The sequence below is a fragment of the Phyllostomus hastatus genome, unplaced genomic scaffold (genome assembly GCF_019186645.2).
Source record: "Phyllostomus hastatus isolate PE091 unplaced genomic scaffold, TTU_PhHast_1.1 phas_contig_348, whole genome shotgun sequence".
NCBI classification, from domain to species: domain Eukaryota; kingdom Metazoa; phylum Chordata; class Mammalia; order Chiroptera; family Phyllostomidae; genus Phyllostomus; species Phyllostomus hastatus.
Genome location: NW_025333860.1, coordinates 6,337,566 through 6,357,443, shown reverse-complemented (window position 1 = coordinate 6,357,443; position 19,878 = coordinate 6,337,566). Strand labels below are relative to the sequence as shown.

At 36.4% G+C, this 19,878-nt stretch overlaps 1 protein-coding gene across 2 annotated transcripts in view; it reads left to right on the top strand.

Moving 5' to 3' along the window:
* Positions 1 to 19,878, top strand: part of PRKD1 (protein kinase D1) — a 323,064-nt gene that overhangs the window by 265,429 nt on the left and 37,757 nt on the right. For both annotated transcript variants that reach the window (XM_045841151.1, XM_045841150.1), the window contains 9 exons: positions 1,042 to 1,252; positions 1,346 to 1,423; positions 3,843 to 4,047; positions 5,563 to 5,686; positions 7,218 to 7,295; positions 8,582 to 8,861; positions 10,151 to 10,203; positions 12,285 to 12,357; positions 14,406 to 14,512. In XM_045841151.1, the coding sequence (XP_045697107.1) occupies positions 1,042 to 1,252; positions 1,346 to 1,423; positions 3,843 to 4,047; positions 5,563 to 5,686; positions 7,218 to 7,295; positions 8,582 to 8,861; positions 10,151 to 10,203; positions 12,285 to 12,357; positions 14,406 to 14,512 (1,209 nt within the window). The remainder of the gene's footprint in view (positions 1 to 1,041; positions 1,253 to 1,345; positions 1,424 to 3,842; positions 4,048 to 5,562; positions 5,687 to 7,217; positions 7,296 to 8,581; positions 8,862 to 10,150; positions 10,204 to 12,284; positions 12,358 to 14,405; positions 14,513 to 19,878) is intronic.

Genomic DNA, 19,878 nt, shown 5'->3' with positions numbered 1-19,878 from the left:
AAATGTGGGATCATGTTTTCACTTTACTATTTACCAGCATCCGACACAAAAGAATTTATGTAAACTTCATGAGTTTTGATTCCTCAACTGTAGATAACAAGGCCTACCTTGTAAGGCACTGAACACAACAGTTACATAGAATAAGAAGCTTACTAAGTGAGATATATAATCATAGTATTAAAAAGTAATTTGGTTTATCTTTTATTTTGATGATTTCAAAATACATTTGTTCTCATGATTCCCAAGTACATTTTCATGATGTCAAGAGGTACCATGAAATTGTCCAAAAAACACGGAAAACACAGTTAATTTTAATTAATTTAATTTTTAAAACATAAGTCTTGGGCTGATTAATTCCAAAATGATAGAGTGTGTACAGTGATATAATTATAACCAAAACACTAGTGTTCGTGTGTTTTATATAGTTCACTAGTAGCTGTGTTTTCCAGTCATAAAAAAGATGCTATGAATTTAACCCTTTACTTTCACATGGTTGAGGAGTCATTTTAAATCATACTATTTCCTCTGAGGAAATCCAAAGGAATCGTAGGTGTTTTTCAGGTGAAGTACTATGTAGAGTAGACTGGTGCCTTTACTCTTCATTTTCTGTCTTCCTGGACAGCTCATATTTTCTAACCATGTGCATGTAATATTTTAGAAGATGTCAGTGAAGTAATAATATATGGGGTTGAGGACCATCTTTCTTTTTCTTTTTTTCCTGACTTATATTTGTCTTAAAGTCATTAAATTACTTTTTAGAAGCCAAGAATTTTTGCAAGTTCTAGAAATCAGGTTCAAATAGTCTGATCTCCATTTCTCTTCATTTCTAACTATAAAAACAAGGTAACTCAAATAAGAAATAAAGGAGTGATAAATTGCATTAATGAACAGAAATACAGAGTTAGCTTATATTGCTTATATTCTTAAGGATCAAATTACTAAATATGATAGTAAAACAGAATGTGATTTTAAAATACATAAATATACTCATCAAGTTTTTTCTTCCATCTTACTGTTTTTTATTGTCTTTCTATACTGTAGCAAAAGTCACCGTCAGAGTCATTTATCGGTCGAGAGAAGAGGTCAAATTCACAGTCATACATTGGACGACCTATTCAGCTGGACAAGATTCTGATGTCCAAGGTGAAGGTGCCGCACACGTTTGTCATCCACTCGTACACCCGGCCCACCGTCTGCCAGTACTGCAAGAAGCTCCTCAAAGGGCTCTTCCGGCAGGGCCTGCAGTGCAAAGGTGAGGATAATCTTGCTGCCAAATATTTGTTACCAGCCAATTCTTGCTGATGAGTTCTTGATTTTTGTTTTCTTTTCAAATCATTGTGATTAGATTGCAGATTCAACTGTCATAAACGCTGTGCACCAAAAGTACCGAACAACTGCCTTGGCGAAGTGATCATTAATGGAGGTGCGTAAAAAATCCACAGTCGCATCTGTGAGTAAAAGATAGGCAGTGCCACTTCTCTGTTAGAGACTGTGTCAGCTACTGGTTTGTTTGTTTTTTACTGCACACCCACCCCATCCCCATCGGATACTTGTACTCAGCTAAAAGTGAATTATGGCCTCAGTTAGTTCTACTTGACTGTAGAAAAGCATCCATTCCAGCTCATGGAGTTCTGCTACAAAGCAAAGAGATTTTCTCAAGTTTTTATACTGTGAACAGCTAGTACTGAAAACAAGGATTCCAGAATCTCTTCTCCAGCTCTCTCTCTCTCTCTCTTTTTTACTCCTCACCTGAGGACATGTTTCTTGATTTTAAAGAGAGAGGAAGGGAGAGAGAGAGGAAAATGTGAATGTGAGAGAGAAACATCCATCCAGTTGCCTCTCCTAGTGCCCCAACTGGGACCCATCCCCAGACCTCTCCACTGCCCCACCCCCACCCCTGACCTGGAGGATGCTCTAACCAACCCAGTGGCACTAGCCGGGGCTCCTGTTCTCTTTTCAATAGCCTATCCTAGTTTGTTCAGAAATGTAGGAAATGTTGGAATACCTACAGGTTATAACTGTTGGTCTCGTTTCTTCCATTCTCAACCCAAGCACTGAGACAGAAGTTTACTTTTCTTCCTTGTTTGTCAAGGGAGGGAAGACTCACAGAGACTGACCCATCAGGAAATAATCTCCCTCTTCCTTCCTCTACCCAGCTTCTTTCATTATACAAGGTCCAGCAGAACTAACACCTGCTCAAGTGTGGTTGGTAGGGTAATACTATGGGTGTAATAATTTATAGTTTTAATTTGAACATTTCACCTAAAATGTCATATGGTGTGCTTGAGTGTGATATTGTTATGTTACAGAATTACTTGCTTATGACTTATTAACAAAACATTTTGTAATAAAAAGGGGTGTTATTTGTGTCAGACCCTGTATATGTGCATCTTGACCTGAATCTTATTAGTAACAAAATGAACTTTAATTCAGCCAATTAGAAATACCATTTTCTACACTTGGAAGTATTCCTTTGAGAAAACTCTAACTGCATAAATTAATTTTGAAGGACTCTTAAGAAAAACTCCATGTCTTATACGAGCAGCTCCTGTTTCCTTCTCGAGTAGTATTCCTAATAAAAATATTTGACTTAGTAACTATCCTAGACTAAGTTTTTTCATAGGTAGTGGAATGTTTTATACCTTCAGTCTTATGTCAATTTTCTGTTTCCTCTGGGAAGAAAAATGGTGATATAAGATCAGAGAAACAAGTTGATTTTTTTTTTTGCTAAAACTCTGAAGAATAAGTGATTATCTTTCTTCTATAACTTTCTTTTGTAGAAGGAATACATACCTAGTAGAAGAAGAAGAAGGGAATTCTCTCCAGGAATACATTCCCATATTAGTTTGTGCCTTGGAGAGTTATGCATGAATTAGCTGCCAAAGTAGAAAGTTTGGCAGTTTTCCCACTGTCTGTGGCATGTGGTATTGGCTTTGTTCAGGCCCAGAAAATGTCAGTGTGCTCTTGATAACTACAACTAAGGGGAAACAGCATCATTTTGGATTCTGTTGATTACTTTGAAATTGCATTTTCCCAGACAGCCAGAAAAATCTGATAAAATGTGAATTTTCCAAGTTTGGCAGGCTTGGGTCTCTAATCAATTTATTTTTTAATTAAAAAATAAGTGTCTGTATCAATAAGTAATTATAATTTATTGCATTACTATCAACTGAGTTGATAGTAGTTAGTTTAACTTCAAATACCAAATATCTTGGGTATTTAAAAGATGCTTGTTATGTGACCAATGTAATATATTAGAATTCATGACTTAAAAAGTTACTGAATAACAAGAATCAATAGCCCCAAGTAGTATTGAATGTGAAAGTTTTCCCTCATCTTCCCTCTTTTTTCCCACCAGGGCTGTGAAATTGATACACTATGACTTTCCTCCTCCCTTGTGCCTGGTACCATTTTGTTTCCTAGTACTTCTCTCCCACCTTCATCCCATCCTTGGCTTTCTTCCAAGGATCTCCATGATTTTCATGTTTTTCAGCTTAGGAGCATGAAAAATAAGCACTTTCCTATAAAATTATACAGGGGTGGGCAAAAGTAGGTGTGCAGTTGTTCGTATGGAACAAAGTAATGGTTATTACAGCAGCTTTATTAACTCTGTTTTGCGTGCTCACACTGTAAACCTCCTTTTGCCCACTCCTGTATATTCATTCTCTCATAACATCAGATACTACTTATGAACTAAAAATTTTTTTAAAGGCAAAATAAATTCTTTAAATAACTGCGTTTCAGGGCTCCTGGTTGATTTGTTTTAGGATTGCCTAACTTTCTGTTAAGCCCTGGCTCCAGGATTTCAGGCTTATCTTCACGGGTGCAAAACAATGTTTTAGATTTGCTTAGCCCTGGTGCAGAGTCTGACGTGGTCATGGAAGAAGGGAGTGATGACAATGACAGTGAAAGGAACAGTGGGCTCATGGATGACATGGAAGAGGCAATGGTCCAAGATGTGGCGATGGTGATGGCCGAGTGTCAGAATGACAGCGGGGAAATGCAGGACCCAGACCCCGACCACGAGGACTCCAACAGGACCATCAGGTGAGGGCCGCATTCCCGCCTCAGTCTGACAGTGGAGCTCCAAGTGGCATATTTGAAAGCTCTTTGATATCTTAATCTACTAAAAAATAAAGTTCAAATGTGTGCTTAATTTGCTCACGAATGAGCTGTGTGCCCCAGAGGACAGAGGAGAGCCCTTGGAGTTAGGAGGTCTGGACCCCCTTGAAGGAGTGTCAGGTGCATCCTTTCCTAGCATCACCTCATTCTGTGACCCATTTTATTTTGCATGTGAGGGATTCTCACATTTGCTGTCTACACGTTTTCTACTGAAGTAATGTATGTTCAATGCTCATAGTGTGGAAAATGCGAAGAACAAGGGCACACCTCGGCAGACATCACTTATTTTAGAGCGGATCCCTCTTGCAAATATCACATATGTCTACACCTTACTGTACTTGATTTTATTTCAGAACTGTGTGAAAATTTACATTTGTGATCTCTGTACTTTTTAAAATTAATAGATGATCTCCATTTTTTATATCTGGGGTTAGCACACTACAGCCAAATCAGGCTATTGCCTGTTTGGAATAAAGTTTCATTGGAACATAGTAATACCCATTCATATTGTCTATGGTTACATTTTACATTTGCAATACAATTGGCAGAGTTCAGTATTCTGCAAAACCTAAAATATTCATTACCTGATTCTTTACAGAAAAAATTTCCCAGCCTCTGATTTACAAGTGTATTTAAACTTTTGTGTCCATTTTACAAATGCTATATTCATTGACAAACTGAAATTGTTCATTAGAGAAAAGCAAAAAATAATTAGATTTTTTACATTTGATGGAATAAGGCATATTTCTAAAATACTGGAAAATATTAGTCCTTTGGCCAACTGTCTTTGGAAGGTATACATTTCTGTAGTATGAGAGGGAGCTTCAAGGGTGTGTGCTTCATGGATGTGTGTGTGGAGGGGAAGAGAGGAGACAGACAGAAAGGAAAGAGAAGCAGGTAAAAGACTGGCACAATTCCATGGATAATAGTTATCAAAAAAACTGTTTAAACAGTAGATTTTAATTTTTATGAAATTATTCAGAGACTCAAATTCATACAAAATGCTATTATCTACAAATGATTACTATTTTGCCTATAATAGGTTATAAGTAAGCAAATAAGCTTTCATATGTGACTCTAAATGCTCTGGCCCCATTCCACTAAGACAGTAATCTATCTCATATTTACCCAAAAATTGGACACCATATAGGTTAATATGAAGTCTAAGGCACTTATTACCCCGCCTTGGGATTTTTAAAATGCATGTGTAAAGGCTATACTTTCAGGGATTATTTATATAGTTTGTTAAAATGTACGTATAAAATGCATAGCACTCTTCAGAGTAATCCAGATGCTGAACCATGCTACTCTTACAATATATTTCATTAAAAATGGGATATGAACTTTTTTTACTTTCACTTTGAAATAGCTGTAATGAAGTTTTATGCAGGAAAAGCTCTTTCTAAAAACATTTCTTTCCAAATATTTTGACTTTTCAAGTCCATCAACAAGCAACAATATCCCGCTCATGAGAGTCGTGCAGTCCGTCAAACACACAAAGAGGAAAAGCAGCACGGTGATGAAGGAAGGGTGGATGGTGCACTACACCAGCAAGGACACACTGGTAAGATGTGCAGCAAACAGTTTTCTCTGGTGGTGTTCACGTCGGGCGTCGCTAACGGCCTGTGAAGACTGTGGGCCGTCTTCTAAGTTACCGGGAGGGCGCCTCACTGCAGGTGTGCCGTGGGGCCAGTGGAGCACATTCACAGTCTCTGGGGGTCAGAAGTAGTGGGGCAAGCAGTGTGGTGAGACAGAAGTGTGCACAGCCACCTCAGGGAGACAAAATAATTACCTCTTTTACTTGAGGCGATCTTCAGACAACTTGAATGTCTACCTGACATTTTGTAGCAGTTGTGAAAATGACAGTATTCAGAGTTTTTTTAAATAATACTACCTTTTAGGGAGAAAAAAAGCAATGATAACTATTATATATACTTCTTAAATCTTTAATTAAGTTTTCACCTTAAAAACAGATCTCCTGAGAAACACAATAATCCTATACTTAGGTAAAAGACAACACATTTTAATTTTTTAATATAGTCTTAGCTGCTCACTGCTCCAAATTTTCTTGATAGTTAGTGAACAAAGTTGTACATGTAGGTAAGAGAAAAATTTGATCCATGTTTTAAGGTTAAATTAGTTGACATTGGATGATAAGCGTTTTTCTCAATTACCAGTAGTGTTTTCCGCATTACCTCCTTTCTGTAGATACCCATTATTTCATCAGATAATAGACACCAATACCCTAATAATTGATAATTTCAATCTTTTGTGCTGTAGATTTACATTACTTAATGGACAACTCAGCTGAACACCATACAGCTCTTCCTAGACACGCTATAAAATACTTGAAGCATATTTTACCCATTTGACTGGTCTAAGGTTGTAGAAGAGACCAAGAATAACGTTAGGGCTTTTTGTCTAAAAGGATGGTAACACACACACACAGACACACACACGCTAAAGTGAAGGATGTACCTAGGATGAAGAAGGACCTGATCACCAAATCAGAGAAGATTAGAGATCTGTAGAGAGCTTAGGAAAAGGTCAAGTTAGCTGACTCATTCCTCTCACTTTGGTACCATGGAGTCAATTCTGCCCTCCAACAAAATGTTCTTTAGTTCTGTTGTGACCCTCATAATTCTTCCATATCTAATGGAAGCCAGGACATCTGGCTGGATCAGCAGGTGTTTGTGTTCAAGAGTGTTTTAGAGTATTGTTATGTTCTAAAATAATGAGAATGTATCAACATTGCACCTCCTGCTAAGCCTTTGTTACAGACTTCAAATCCACCTTTAGAAGCAGGCAAATAAATTTAAAAAGGGTATTTTGTATTTACTTTGCATGTACTAAATGTCAGGCCCTGTGCTGGGTACTAATACATCATCTCCTTTGTTACTCACAACTCTGATGTAGATGTGGAAACCTATCACACATTTGCTAAAGAGTCACCTTCTGGGGTATGAAATTGAATGTGAGTTCTTCCACGCATTTACCACCGTCAAATCTTGTCCCCATTTGGAAATGTTTTTATTTTATCAATATTAGGTATTGTTAAAGCTTTTAAAAGATCTGGAATCTAACTTTTGTTTCAGCGGAAACGGCACTATTGGAGACTGGATAGCAAATGTATTACCCTCTTTCAAAATGACACAGGGAGCAGGTACTACAAGGTAAGGATGGCTCTTTCCGTGATTGGAGTGTCATGCCCCTCTACATGGGAATGGTGAGTATCCAAATGCAAAGTAATCCAACAAACATGACTGGTTTTGTGCTTGCTCCAAGAGATATTTTTTTCCTTCTCTGTTTTTAAATTTTGGAGGAGTCAGGCTGTGACCTGTGATAGCCATCTGTGGATGTCAGATTTCCCTGGGGATTGTTTTGGTCCCATGGGAGGGTGGTCAGGGAGGGCAAGCTAATGGAGTATTTTAGCAGAGGTGTGTGATTTAAACAGAAAATCCAAGGTCATAGCAGACTAGCTAAAAGTAAATTTCTGAAATCCACTATATCTAGCTTTTTTTTTTCCTTTTGCTTCTTTTTCTTCCCCTATAGCCTTGCATCATCCCCGGCAGTGGTTAAGGAACCTCGTTGATTTCTCCATGCATTGACAATATTCATAAGGAGCACTTGGCTCTAGGGAGAAACTTGGCAGCAATTTTCATTCTGTCTGTCCGCGTGAAATACTGCAGATGTAGCATAATGGATCACCCAGTAAAACATGGTTCCATGAGCAGCTCACAGTGAAAACAGTTCATACTTGCTCCTTCAGACTGGTGCAGGCTCAGGCTTAGCTGATGTGGTTCTCTGTGGCCACTGCACACAGCTCTAATGGGGAAAGAATGCCTCATTAATTTTTTAAATGAAAAATATATTTTGAAAGTTATTATGTCTTAGTCACTCCATACCTTCTGGAAGACAGTGTGGTGATTAATTTTTTAATATTAAAAGTGTACTTAAAGCAACTGCTTTTAAAACCAGTCACTGTGGTTTTCCTCATTAAAACTACTCACTTGGCTATATTTTCCTATTAACATGTATGAAGTCAAATGATATGAATCATTTCCAGTGCTTTAAAAAACTGTTAACATTTAAAAACAGCCATACATGTCTAAATGCATCTCAAAAGTGTTGTAATTCTACCTCACTTGTTATAAAAATGATCATTTACATTCTAAGTCAGATTTTGAAGCAGGCTCAAAATCATTCTCATTGATACTTATTCTTGCCTCATGAACATAGTGAAAAAAATCATTTAAATTTTTCTGGGAAAATATGATGATTAGGTTTCCCCTAGCAAACGTATTTTAAAATTTTGCTTAGTAATAGTCTGTGTTTTACAAAAGCATTTTATATAAATTATGAAAATTTGTAATGTCCTTTCTGTGTTCCCAGTTTGAATGTTATTTGAAAGTTTACGTGTTTTTGATAAGCTACATTGGACACACTCTTTCTTCCACAGGAAATTCCTTTATCAGAAATTTTATCTCTGGAACCAGCAAAACCTTCAGCTTTAATCCCTAATGGGGCCAATCCTCACTGCTTTGAGATCACTACAGCAAATGTAGTATACTACGTGGGCGAGAACGTGGTCAACCCCTCCAGCCCGCCCCCCAACGGCAGTGTCCTCACCAGTGGCGTGGGCGCAGACGTGGCCAGGATGTGGGAGGTGGCGATCCAGCACGCCCTCATGCCTGTCATCCCCAAGGGCTCGGCCGTAGGGTCAGGGACCAGCTCTCACAGTGAGTCTGCTGCTTTTCTGTCTGTGGAGCTGGAGCAGGAGCAGGAGCAGAGAACCCTCTGGGGGGCGATTCAGTTTTTTTGATAACATGTAATATATATTAAGATATTTGTTAGATTCTTTTATTTGATATTAAAATTTGAATAAATTTGTGTAAACCCAAATGTTAGGCAATAGCAGAAATCTAGAGCTATTGGTCATAAAATAAGAAGTGTCCTTGGGCTTGACGTTGAATGCCAGTCTTGCTGTTTGCAAATCTGCATTAACATGTTTCCTGAAAACCACATAACACACTACTCTGTGTGTACATGGTATGCAGAGTACTTGGAAAGTCTTGAAAATTATGCCCCAGGAACAAATCTGTGTCATTAGTACACTGAGGTAGATTCTATGAAAGTGGGACCAGGATCAAATATCAAGGTGAATTTTTAAAAATATCTCACAGGAAGATATATAGATAGATAGATAGATAGATAGATAGATAGATAGATAGATAGATATAGATATAGATATATGTATATGTATATGAATGCAATTTTTATTTTATTTTTCAAAATTTATTTTTAGAGAGGAGAAGGGAGGGAGAAAGAGAGGGAGAGAAACATCAGCGTGTGGTTGCCTCTGACATGCCCCGCACTGGGGACCCGGCCCACAACCTAGGCTTGTGCCCCTGATTGGGAATCGAATCTACAACCCTTTGGTTCACAGGCTGGTACTCAGTCCACTGAGCCACACCACCCAGGGCTCTATGAATATAATTTTAAATTTTACAACTATCAAGAATGAAGCCTGTGGGGAAGACCCTCTGTTTTTCACATCATAGGGCATTATCTGATGATCTCTCACAACTTCTTAACTGATCTTCCAGCTAATGTATATATTAATAAAATATATATGCCTACTTTGGTGCTAAGCATTTTACATAAGTTCTCTAATTTAATGCCTAAAAGAACCCCAACAGGTAGACATTAACGATTTGCTTATTTTACAGGTAAGGAAATTGGGCCCTAGACAGATTAAGTTGTTTCAGCTTGTGAGCTACAAAGTGGCGAGCCAGTATTTGAACTTGACTCTAACTGTAAACTAATAATACATTATTTTTCAAAGCTAAGTACTGAGTAAATCTATAAGAGTAAAATGAAAGAAATAGGCTAATAGACATTTCTGTAGAAAAATTTAATTGCTATGATTGAAAAATATCCTGCAGCTTGATTAGTAAGCATGTGTTTACCTGTTATGCTGTTAACTCTCTTACTTCTTTTTTGTTTTTTTTTTAACTTGTATTTCCAGGAGATATTTCTGTGAGTATTTCAGTATCAAATTGCCAGATTCAAGAAAATGTGGTGAGTATGTACTTACTAATATAAAACTTGGTAATGTGTTTTAGTTGGAAAATAAGGACATCTTAAAATGCAGTCTTATTTACCTAACATTTTAATTTTTTCATATTTTCTAGAAAATTAAAATAGTGTTTTTCTGGGTACTTTTCTTCCATAAGATTGCATAAACATTATATGTATTTTTTGGTGATTTTTCTATAATCTATACTGTAGTGTTAAGAGCTAACGATGTATTTCTCATCTAAGAGAAGCAATTATATTGCAATTCCTGATTTTTCACACGTTTGCCAATCTTGGTACTAGAATTTTAATGGGTCATATTACACGATACCAAATAAGATAAATTTCTTGAGTTGCATGACTTGCTTACACATGCCCTTATTGTCATTTCTCAAATGCGCCTGGGGAGTGTTTTCATGTGACAAGGAGTTTCAGATGCTCTTACATTTACTTAAACACATCACGGGGCCCCCAGAAAGCTGCACAAATTAGATTTTATGGGTCTACGCTCTAGCCTTCATGCTACCTGGGCCATCTAACTCCACCCTTTAGGCTCAGTTTGTGAAAATTATAGATCAGACATATTATGAAATAATTTACACTCCATCGTTTATTTGCTCTATTTGTTGCAGTTTGTCACTATGGCAAGTTGCCCAGAAGTAGCAAGGCCTTTCTCACCTCATCCTGTGACTCAGACCTTTTGCTGTCTCTTCCCTGCTTTACCTGTGACCAAAAGCAGAGAGTTTTCCGCCTTACTCACACTGATCTGAGTTAGTTTTTTAAAGAATAAACTCCATGAAATTCTTTATCTCTAGTATAGCTTTGTAACCTTCGCTAAATTGTCATCAACTGAAATCCAAAGATTGGAGAGAATTAAGAATTTCATAGTGAAGATTAGATGAATGTTTATGCTGTTGATCACATGATAGTTGCTTTTGCTTAGCCAGAGAAATCTTTGAGAAATATAGGTTAACTTGTAAGCCTTATGGAAAATCTAGATACCTGTGGGGTTATTCCACCCTGTTTGGCCACAGTCATCCACTAAAAAGTCGGGGTGGGCTATTGAGCTATCAGAGAAAGATGGACTAGCTTAGACTCAGAATGCTGGAGTAGTATTAATTCACTTTCTTATCTCCAGATAACCTTGAACTCACCCCATAAACCCTCTGAAGGGATCACAGGATGGAGACAACTTATAGTTGTTTTCTAGGGGAAAAGACAAAAGAAAAGGATAGGAACATGTAGGATATAAGGAGGGTAGGATTTGATGTAAAAGGACTTATTTTTGAAAGGACAAAGAGACTATGAGTGAAGGGTAGGCAGAAGATTCCATAGGATGTAATAGAAATATGTGCAGTGGCAAGGTATTGTGTTGTGCTTTAATACATGTCATCAAATCACAGACTGTAAAACATAGATTAAAACGTTATATTTTATTTAGCAATTATTATTTCAAAGAGAGAAAGAGTAGACACTCGTTACCTCCAGAAGCGGTGGAAATGGAGGACTTAACGTTACCTCACAGATGAGTTTCATAGTGCAGTGCCATCCTCCCTCCTGTCTGCTGCTGACTCACTCACAGTGACTCAGCTCCCCTCCTCTCAGTTTAGACTCAACTAGACGGGGTGGCTGGTAAGGAAGCGGCTCACCCTTCTAGCCATGAAAAATGGAGTGGTTGGAGTTAGGACTGACCCAGATTTATGATTATTTAACCCATATTTCTAACTAGCCATCTCGATAAGCAAATCTGTTTTTGAATATAGATACTAAATGATAATTCTATAATCTAAAATCTTATTTATCTCTAATGAGACATATTTCATGGACATTACTCGTCTGCTTAAGAGCAGAATAGTTTTCAAAACATTATAATAGTACATCAGTTGAATATTGTACTTTGAATATTATGGTCCTATTGCAGATTTCATCTAGCGTTTGCAATATGTTTAAAATATTTATTAAATATTTTAATATTGTATGATATACTTAACCACACTGTGATATACTTAATAACGTTGTGTGATTTGTTAGGACTAACATTTTCTCCCACTTCCTGTTTGTTTCCATTGGACTTGCACCCATAGGACATCAGCACGGTGTATCAGATTTTCCCTGATGAAGTGCTGGGTTCTGGGCAGTTTGGAATTGTTTATGGAGGTAGGTTAGTTCACTAAGTATTTTTACTTAAAAATTAGCTAGTTGTGTTTATAAAACTAATATCTCCGAGAAACTATATAAAAGACAAGACGTGTGTGTTTATGGTTGTATATAAATCTCTCTGTTTTCCTTTTTTAGATATTTCTCTTGAAATAATCACTGTTTGGAAAATTGGTACTTTCATGTGTTGAAAAAGAAGTTTTTCTATTTCTAAAAATCTTTTTTTTTTTCGCTTAAATATGGACAAACTGTATACACAGTACTGGTTAAATTTTTTTTTCAGACATAATGTTGAGAAACCAGGATGTTGTCATTTATAAACAAATTAGTTCAATTTCCTTTTAGTATATTTTGTCAGAACTCTGTAGAAATTCAATCACGTAACTAAAAACAAAAAAACTTTTAATTCTAATACCTTTAACAATATATTTCATGAATGTTTAAGTTTTTAAAATTTTTGAAATGAAATACTAAATTGTTATCTTTTTTCTTATTTTCAAGCTTATTTAGTAAATTTATTATTTTAATCACTGCTTTTTTAGATTCTAGCCAGTTCTATTATATTTTTCAAGTCTTTAAGAAATATTTAGTGTTAATGTTTTACTATGCTATAAAAGGACATAACTTTTATTCCCTTAATACAATCAGTAACAAATTATCTTTTTTTTGTGAAGTGGGGGTGCTCTGAAACAACTGCAGTGTCTTATTCAATATTACTTATAATATTGTATTTTCAGTTAAAAACTAATCAAGTTCTACTCTACAAAGGAATTTTGATTCTTATAAAATACTCAGATGATTTTTTTATGGCAAACCTTTCAGTGAGTCAGCAACCATTGTGCTTTTTGTTAATGCCTAAGAGTGTAATAGGGGAGACCAAGTGCAGTGCAGTGTACTTGGTCTATAGTGTAATAATCTCATGCAAAAGTAAATCAGTAAATCATGGCATATAGAGCATGCTAAATTTCCCTAACTGCAGATAATGCTGGGGTGAGGCAGGTGTGGAAGGTGAGGTTAGACACCAGCAGGTGCCAGATACTTTGTAACAGACAACACTGAAGCAGCAGACTTAGGAGGAGGCCTCCACCAGGAAGACTGAGAGGTGAAGACTAGACACGTAGAGAAAGAAGTGGATGAGGACAGAGTCTCAGAAGAGAGGTCACAGACTTTAGTGACAGAGGAGTAGAGACAAAAGAAGAGATTTGCAACAAATGTTGAAATAATGGAATTTCAAGTTAGTTTGTATGTGACAAAAGAATTTGAGTAATTAGGCTCATTTTCATTTTCAAACTCATTTTCATATTTGCAATAAATTAATATTACTCTATTCTATACTTACTGCATGGAGTAGCATAGAAGTTGAGAGTTTAAGGGTGCCCTACAGATTCCGTCAAAGGGTTGTTGTGAAAATTAAACGGATGTATTGTAGGCAAATGGCCTGTAATGTCATAATGATGATGACAGTGATGATGATAACTAACATGTTTTGAGTGTATATAGTTATCTGGAAACTGTGTGTACTTTACCTATCTAATTTCATCTAATTCTCTCAACCACATCATGAAGATGAGGAACCTAAAACTCAGAAAACTTAAGTGATTTGCTTAAGATCACAAAGCTAGTGAGTGACAGAACCAAGATTTTTACTCCTTCCATTATAATGCACATTAGTTTACCAGGAATTTAAAACTATGCTTTCTTAAGGATAGCACTGTACTGTTGGTATGAGTATTTTATATATTAAATAGTTCAGTATCCTGTTTCTAAATCATATGTTTTTATGAGAAAATAATAGGCTATTAATACATGTAGCTTTAATGTTCCAATTTTTTATGTTTTAAATTGTGGCTAATTTTATAGTACATGTATGATTTAGAATAATGAAGCCAAGAACTGAAATCTTTATCGATATAAGTTAATGCACATCAGAAATGTTAATTTATTTAGTGAAGCATTGTTACAATTTATATAAGTGTTCCTATGAATTCTGGTGTTCTTTCATGTAGATATTTAATAACATACTAATATTTTTATTTTTTATTTTAAAGGAAAGCATCGTAAAACAGGAAGAGATGTAGCTATTAAAATCATTGACAAATTAAGATTTCCAACAAAACAAGAAAGCCAGCTTCGTAATGAGGTTGCAATTCTACAGGTACTCACTTGTTTTTCATTAGGAAGCTATAGAATACCTCTCTACTTCTGCAAAGAAAGAAAAGTTACCCAAATATGTGTGACATAGGTATTGAGAAACACTTTAAAATTACTGAAAAGACAGATTATGCACCAAACTACTGGCTGGGTAGTATCTTTCCTAAGTCTAGTAAGCAGTTCTTTTTTTATGTACTTAATTGTAGATTTTTAGACATTATTAGTACTCAGTAAATGGGTAATGTTTCAGCATTTGTTCATAGTGGACATGCTAAGACCATTTCTTTTACATTTTAAATTACCTTTCATCATAAACATTTTCCCTTTATGTTGCCATAATTATATGAATTGAGGGTGTAACTGTCAGCATACCAGGTAAACAAGTAATATATGTTATTAATGTCTCCTTTTGTCTCTTACTGTAAATCTGTCATTTAATATTGAGCATGTTGCTTAACTCTTCTCAATGATAAGTCCCTTTTTAAAGCCAGAATTTGTTGATAAATGTGGTATTATGTGGTATATATAATTTTTTAATCATTAAAATGTTTTCTGTAGACCGGAAGGAAATGAGCAATTGTATACTAAATATGGTCAAACTAGCTATCTAGTCTAGAAAATTTAGACCATTGATAAATGCCCATTTTTATATAATTGCCCTAATTCTCTGCTTGTCATGCATGCTGATCATAATTTCTAATTCATAGTTTTATTTGGTAATTTTCATTTGAACATTGCTAACAAAATGAAACATTGAATTTCTTCTCTTTTTTTTTTCATTTAGCTGCCATTTATTGAGTTTCATACAATTAGAAGTTGAAAAAATACGATTTCTGCCCTAAAGAAGCTCATGTGTACAGAAAACTAAAAATAATAACAAACCTGTGTAGGATTCAGATTTCTGAAGGTGGTGTTTCTGTGCTTTTGGATAACTAATGTCGCACAGAGGACTCAGAGGACCACTACATAAATGTCCCATTTTCATAGGGGAGAAGATGGCCACAGCTTTGAACATGTCAGTTCACAGAATTGTAGCTCAGTGCCTGCTAATCAGTTAACAAAAAAGATATTTAAACCAGAATTTTGAAAGGCACCATTGAGCTGCAGATGACATTTGAAAACTTAGTAAATGACACATTCCCAAACTTGGCCCTTGCTTTCCTGGTCTCCACTCCCATGTGGTATCTGAAGGCCTGTTCCTTTGCATCACGGCCACTCCAGAGTTGGCATTAGGCGGAGATATTCTTCCTAACTTCCAGGGCATGAGAGGGCTTTCCTGGTCCATGTGGCAGTTGTAGAAGATGGACTAGAGGGTGTCCAACCTGTGGCCGGCGGGTCACATGTGGCCCAGGATGGCTATGAATGCAGCCCAACACAAAATTATAAATTTACTTTAAAGGTTTTTTTTTTTTTTTTGCTTACCAGTTTTCGTTAGTGGTTGTGTTTTTAATGTGTGGCCCAAGACAACTCTTCTCCCACTGTGGCCCAGAGATGCCAAAAAGTTGGACACTCCTGGTCACTCTTGAAGGTCTGATTTTCTGTTCCTAGGTCTTTTAATCAGCTTTCCTGAGCCTTCAGCCCAGGCTGCTGCCTCTGCAGTGAGGTAGAAAAATAAAATATATCTGAGCATACCTGCCTCCCATCTCCTCTTCTAAAAGAATAGGGGCAGCCCTGAGGGATGTGGCTCAGTTAGTTGAGCATGGTCCCACAAAGCAGAAGGTCACCTGTTCAATTCAGGGTCAGGACACATGCCTCGGTTATAGGTTCAGCCCCCTATCAGGGCTCATGCAAGAGGCAACTGATCAGTATTTCTCACATTGATGTTTCTCTCCCTTTCTTTCTTCTTCCCTTCCCTGCTCTCTAAAAATAAATAAATAAATAAATAAAATCTTTTAAAAAAGAAAAATACCTTCCTCTGCACCCTTTTAAAATAAATAAGTAAATACATCAATAAAAGAACAGGTGTAGTCAATAATTAAAATGTAATAAGCAGACATTTGGTACTTTTTTAATTATAATAATATGGTTTTCTAAAACAAGTTAGGTTGGATTAAAAGTCAAATTATGTCCCTTGAGCACATGAAGAAGTCAAGCAGCTCTCTTATTATGGCCTGAAATCTCAAACACCTCTTCACTTATCACATCTTCTTTGTCCCCAGTCATTTTTTGCTTCATTCATCCTACTCATATTGAATCATATCATGAACTAAGCACTGTTTGTGTCCAGTGGATAAGGTAGGGACAAAGGCACACTGGTCCTTACTGTCTTAAGTCTTTAACTTATATCCTGCAGCTCTACCTTTACTATGCTGCCTACTTGTGTATTGAATTTTCAGTCATATGACCTATACAATGAGTTTTGTTCAAGTTTGGCTTAATTATATGCAGATGCCAAGTTCAGGAGTTCATACTTCATCCTAGAGTTGCCATTGTTTCAAAATTTGTTCACCAAAAATAGGGAGCTCATCACCTCCCCCAACTGAAACAAATGAAAAGAATGTTTGAACTCTTTTACCATTGTCAGATATGCCAGCCTCTCAGGAAAGACTGTAATTCAGTACCTAGAGTCAGTGGAGTTCACTAGCACAGATACCACCAGCTGTGCAAGCATCGCACTCACACGTTATTTAAATCTGCAGTGCACTCAGCATCATCCCCATACCTACCCCTGCACCCCTCTTACTGCAGTCTGTGATTTCCTTTTCTTCATAACACATACACCTTCTAGCCCATTATTGATTTCATTTATTATATTTATTGTGGGTTCTCTCCCCACCCCAGCCCCACCCACAGAATATACCTACCATGAAGGGAGATATCACTGTTTTGTTTACTAATATATCCTGAACACCTGGCACACATTAGGTATTTAGCAAATACTTGTCAAGTGAATATTTGTTGTTAAAACTGTATAGAAACACCATTTTATCCCATGAAATAGAATGCATAGTGTCTAACCAGGTAGCAAAAACCTAGACTGCACATTGTTGTGAATGGTTCAGTGGTTGGTTAATTAAGAAAGATAATGTATGGTTTGTTCTTTGAAAGCCTTCATTGCCCCATTTGTATTTCTTAGCAAAAGAAAGAATTCACTTTTTTGAACCTGAAAATTCAAAGTGTAATGGGGTTAGGGACTGGGGATTGGAATTCTGACTCACTGATTGATCTACTCAGAAAAAGTACTGTGATTGAAGTCACTTGAACAGTGGAGAAGGGTTTTTTTTTTCCCACTAATTTTGAAGAACAGATTTCTGTCCCTCTGGATATAAAGTGATACCCAGAAGCATTTGGTATCCTCCGCCCTGTGGTGCCGAGCTTACCAAAGTTAGTGTCCTAGTTTCTGGTTGTACCTGGAGTCTGAGAACTTCTGTCCTACCCCCTCCCTCCTCCTGATTCTCCAGAAGGGGATCATGTGGGTTGAAGTGGCTGATTTTAAAGGTCCTCATGCAATCTGTTAGTCTGCTGGTCAAATTTAGATTTCTTTCTATGTTTGTAAAAAAGTACCTTAGCTTATACAAGACTTCAAGGTTGCAAAACTATGGACAAAAAAGTAGAACTGTGTTGTTGTTGTTGTTTTTCATTTCATCTTCTGTATATAACCTAAGCAAAGGCTTCCCAAGGTCTAATTCAGTCATTAGAAAAGTAAGCTTTTTAGATAATTTTCATCGATTAAAAATCAAGGCAAGTGTCAATCTTACACCATAATTGTTCCTTATTTGTATTATTTAGAATAGCTGCTTTCATTACCTGTAAATACTTAATTATTATTATATATTTCAGAATGATGTTAATTAATGTAGATGTTAAAATTATTTCATAAACTTCCCAATGGATCCTAATTATACTGTTATTTCAAATTGTGTAACTTGGTTAAAACTACATGATAAATTTGAAATTATTTTTTCTATTCATGTCAACAAAATTAAAAATATACAGTTTTATGATTATTAGGGATATCACTAAAAACTAACCTTTATAAGGAGATGCAAGTATATCATAGAAAACTTGGAAATTTAAAATCAAAAGTAAGTAATATTGGAATGATACATTTAACATAATTTAAGTTATTGACATGGGCTTATTTGGTCATTTTCTAACATTACAATATCACAATGCATAAAAAGCTTTCAGATACTATTTCTTAATATAATTCTAATGGATACACTATTCTTTTTATTTTTGTAATTATCAACTTTCTTTCGTTTATATAAGGAATAACACCAGAGCTTCTGTTTGTGATACAATGATGGGAGCATTTTGGAATCATAAAAGTATTGAACATAGAATACAGAATGTAGAAAAAATACGTGAGAATTTTACAGATCATAAATGTGTCCCCTTGCACTGCACTTGTCTCATAGTATTACTCCTGTCACTCTGGTTTCTGTAATGTGAAGCACTCCCTCTTCTCATTCAAGCCTCTTTTAACCAAAAACAAACGGCAACAACCAAAAGTGGTCTTGATTTATCTAGGCTGCCTCTCCCAGCCATGGTCCAGTTCTCCCTTCTGTACCGTGGCACTGCAGATTTCTGCTGTACTCTGCCTTCAATTCTTGTTCATAAATCCCCTTCTCATCTTTGGTTTTCACATCTTTTGTAAGAAAATACAAGACTTTTGCCATGCTCCTGTCCTCTACCCCTACCTTTGTTCAGCTGTGGCACTGTGGCTGTGTTTTAGTCTTTATTCCATTTGACTAATCTCAGTCCTTCCGCAGTATGGATTCTTTGCTCCTCTTCCAGTCTTGCTCCCCACTTCACCCCTGCATGTAACAGATCCTTTTTCTCTTTCCCGCTAGCTCTTCCGACTGTCTTCTCAAACTTCTCCTTCCATTCATCTAAATGCTTCACTCATTCCCAGAGTGAGGTCATCACTTTAAGAGAGACATCTGTCATCTCTTCACAGGTCTTTGTTGAGATCAGATCTTTCACAGGCACTTCAGTCTCCTATTTCTGACCTTTGGGCATCTTCACTTTGCTGTGCCTCTCATACCTCTAGCCAACCAGCCTAAAGCCAAATGCTTAAATCTAATGTCCTTGCTTGCAAGATACTCTCTCCCTAATTTTGACTATTTTACTATCATTCTTCCATTTTCTTAAACAAGAACCTTTTCCTTCAATGAGCATACAATGGAGTAAAAATAGCTTCCTCAATAAATGGTGTTGGGAGACCTGAACTGGTACATGCCAAAAAATGAAACTATACCACCAACTTATACCATACTCCAGAATAAACTCAAAATGGATAAAAGATTTAACTATAAGTCATGATACCATAAGAGTCTTAGAGGAGAACATAGGCAGTAAAATGTCAGATATCCCACGTAGCTGATCTAGTTCCTAGGGCAACGGATATAAAGGAAAAAATAAACA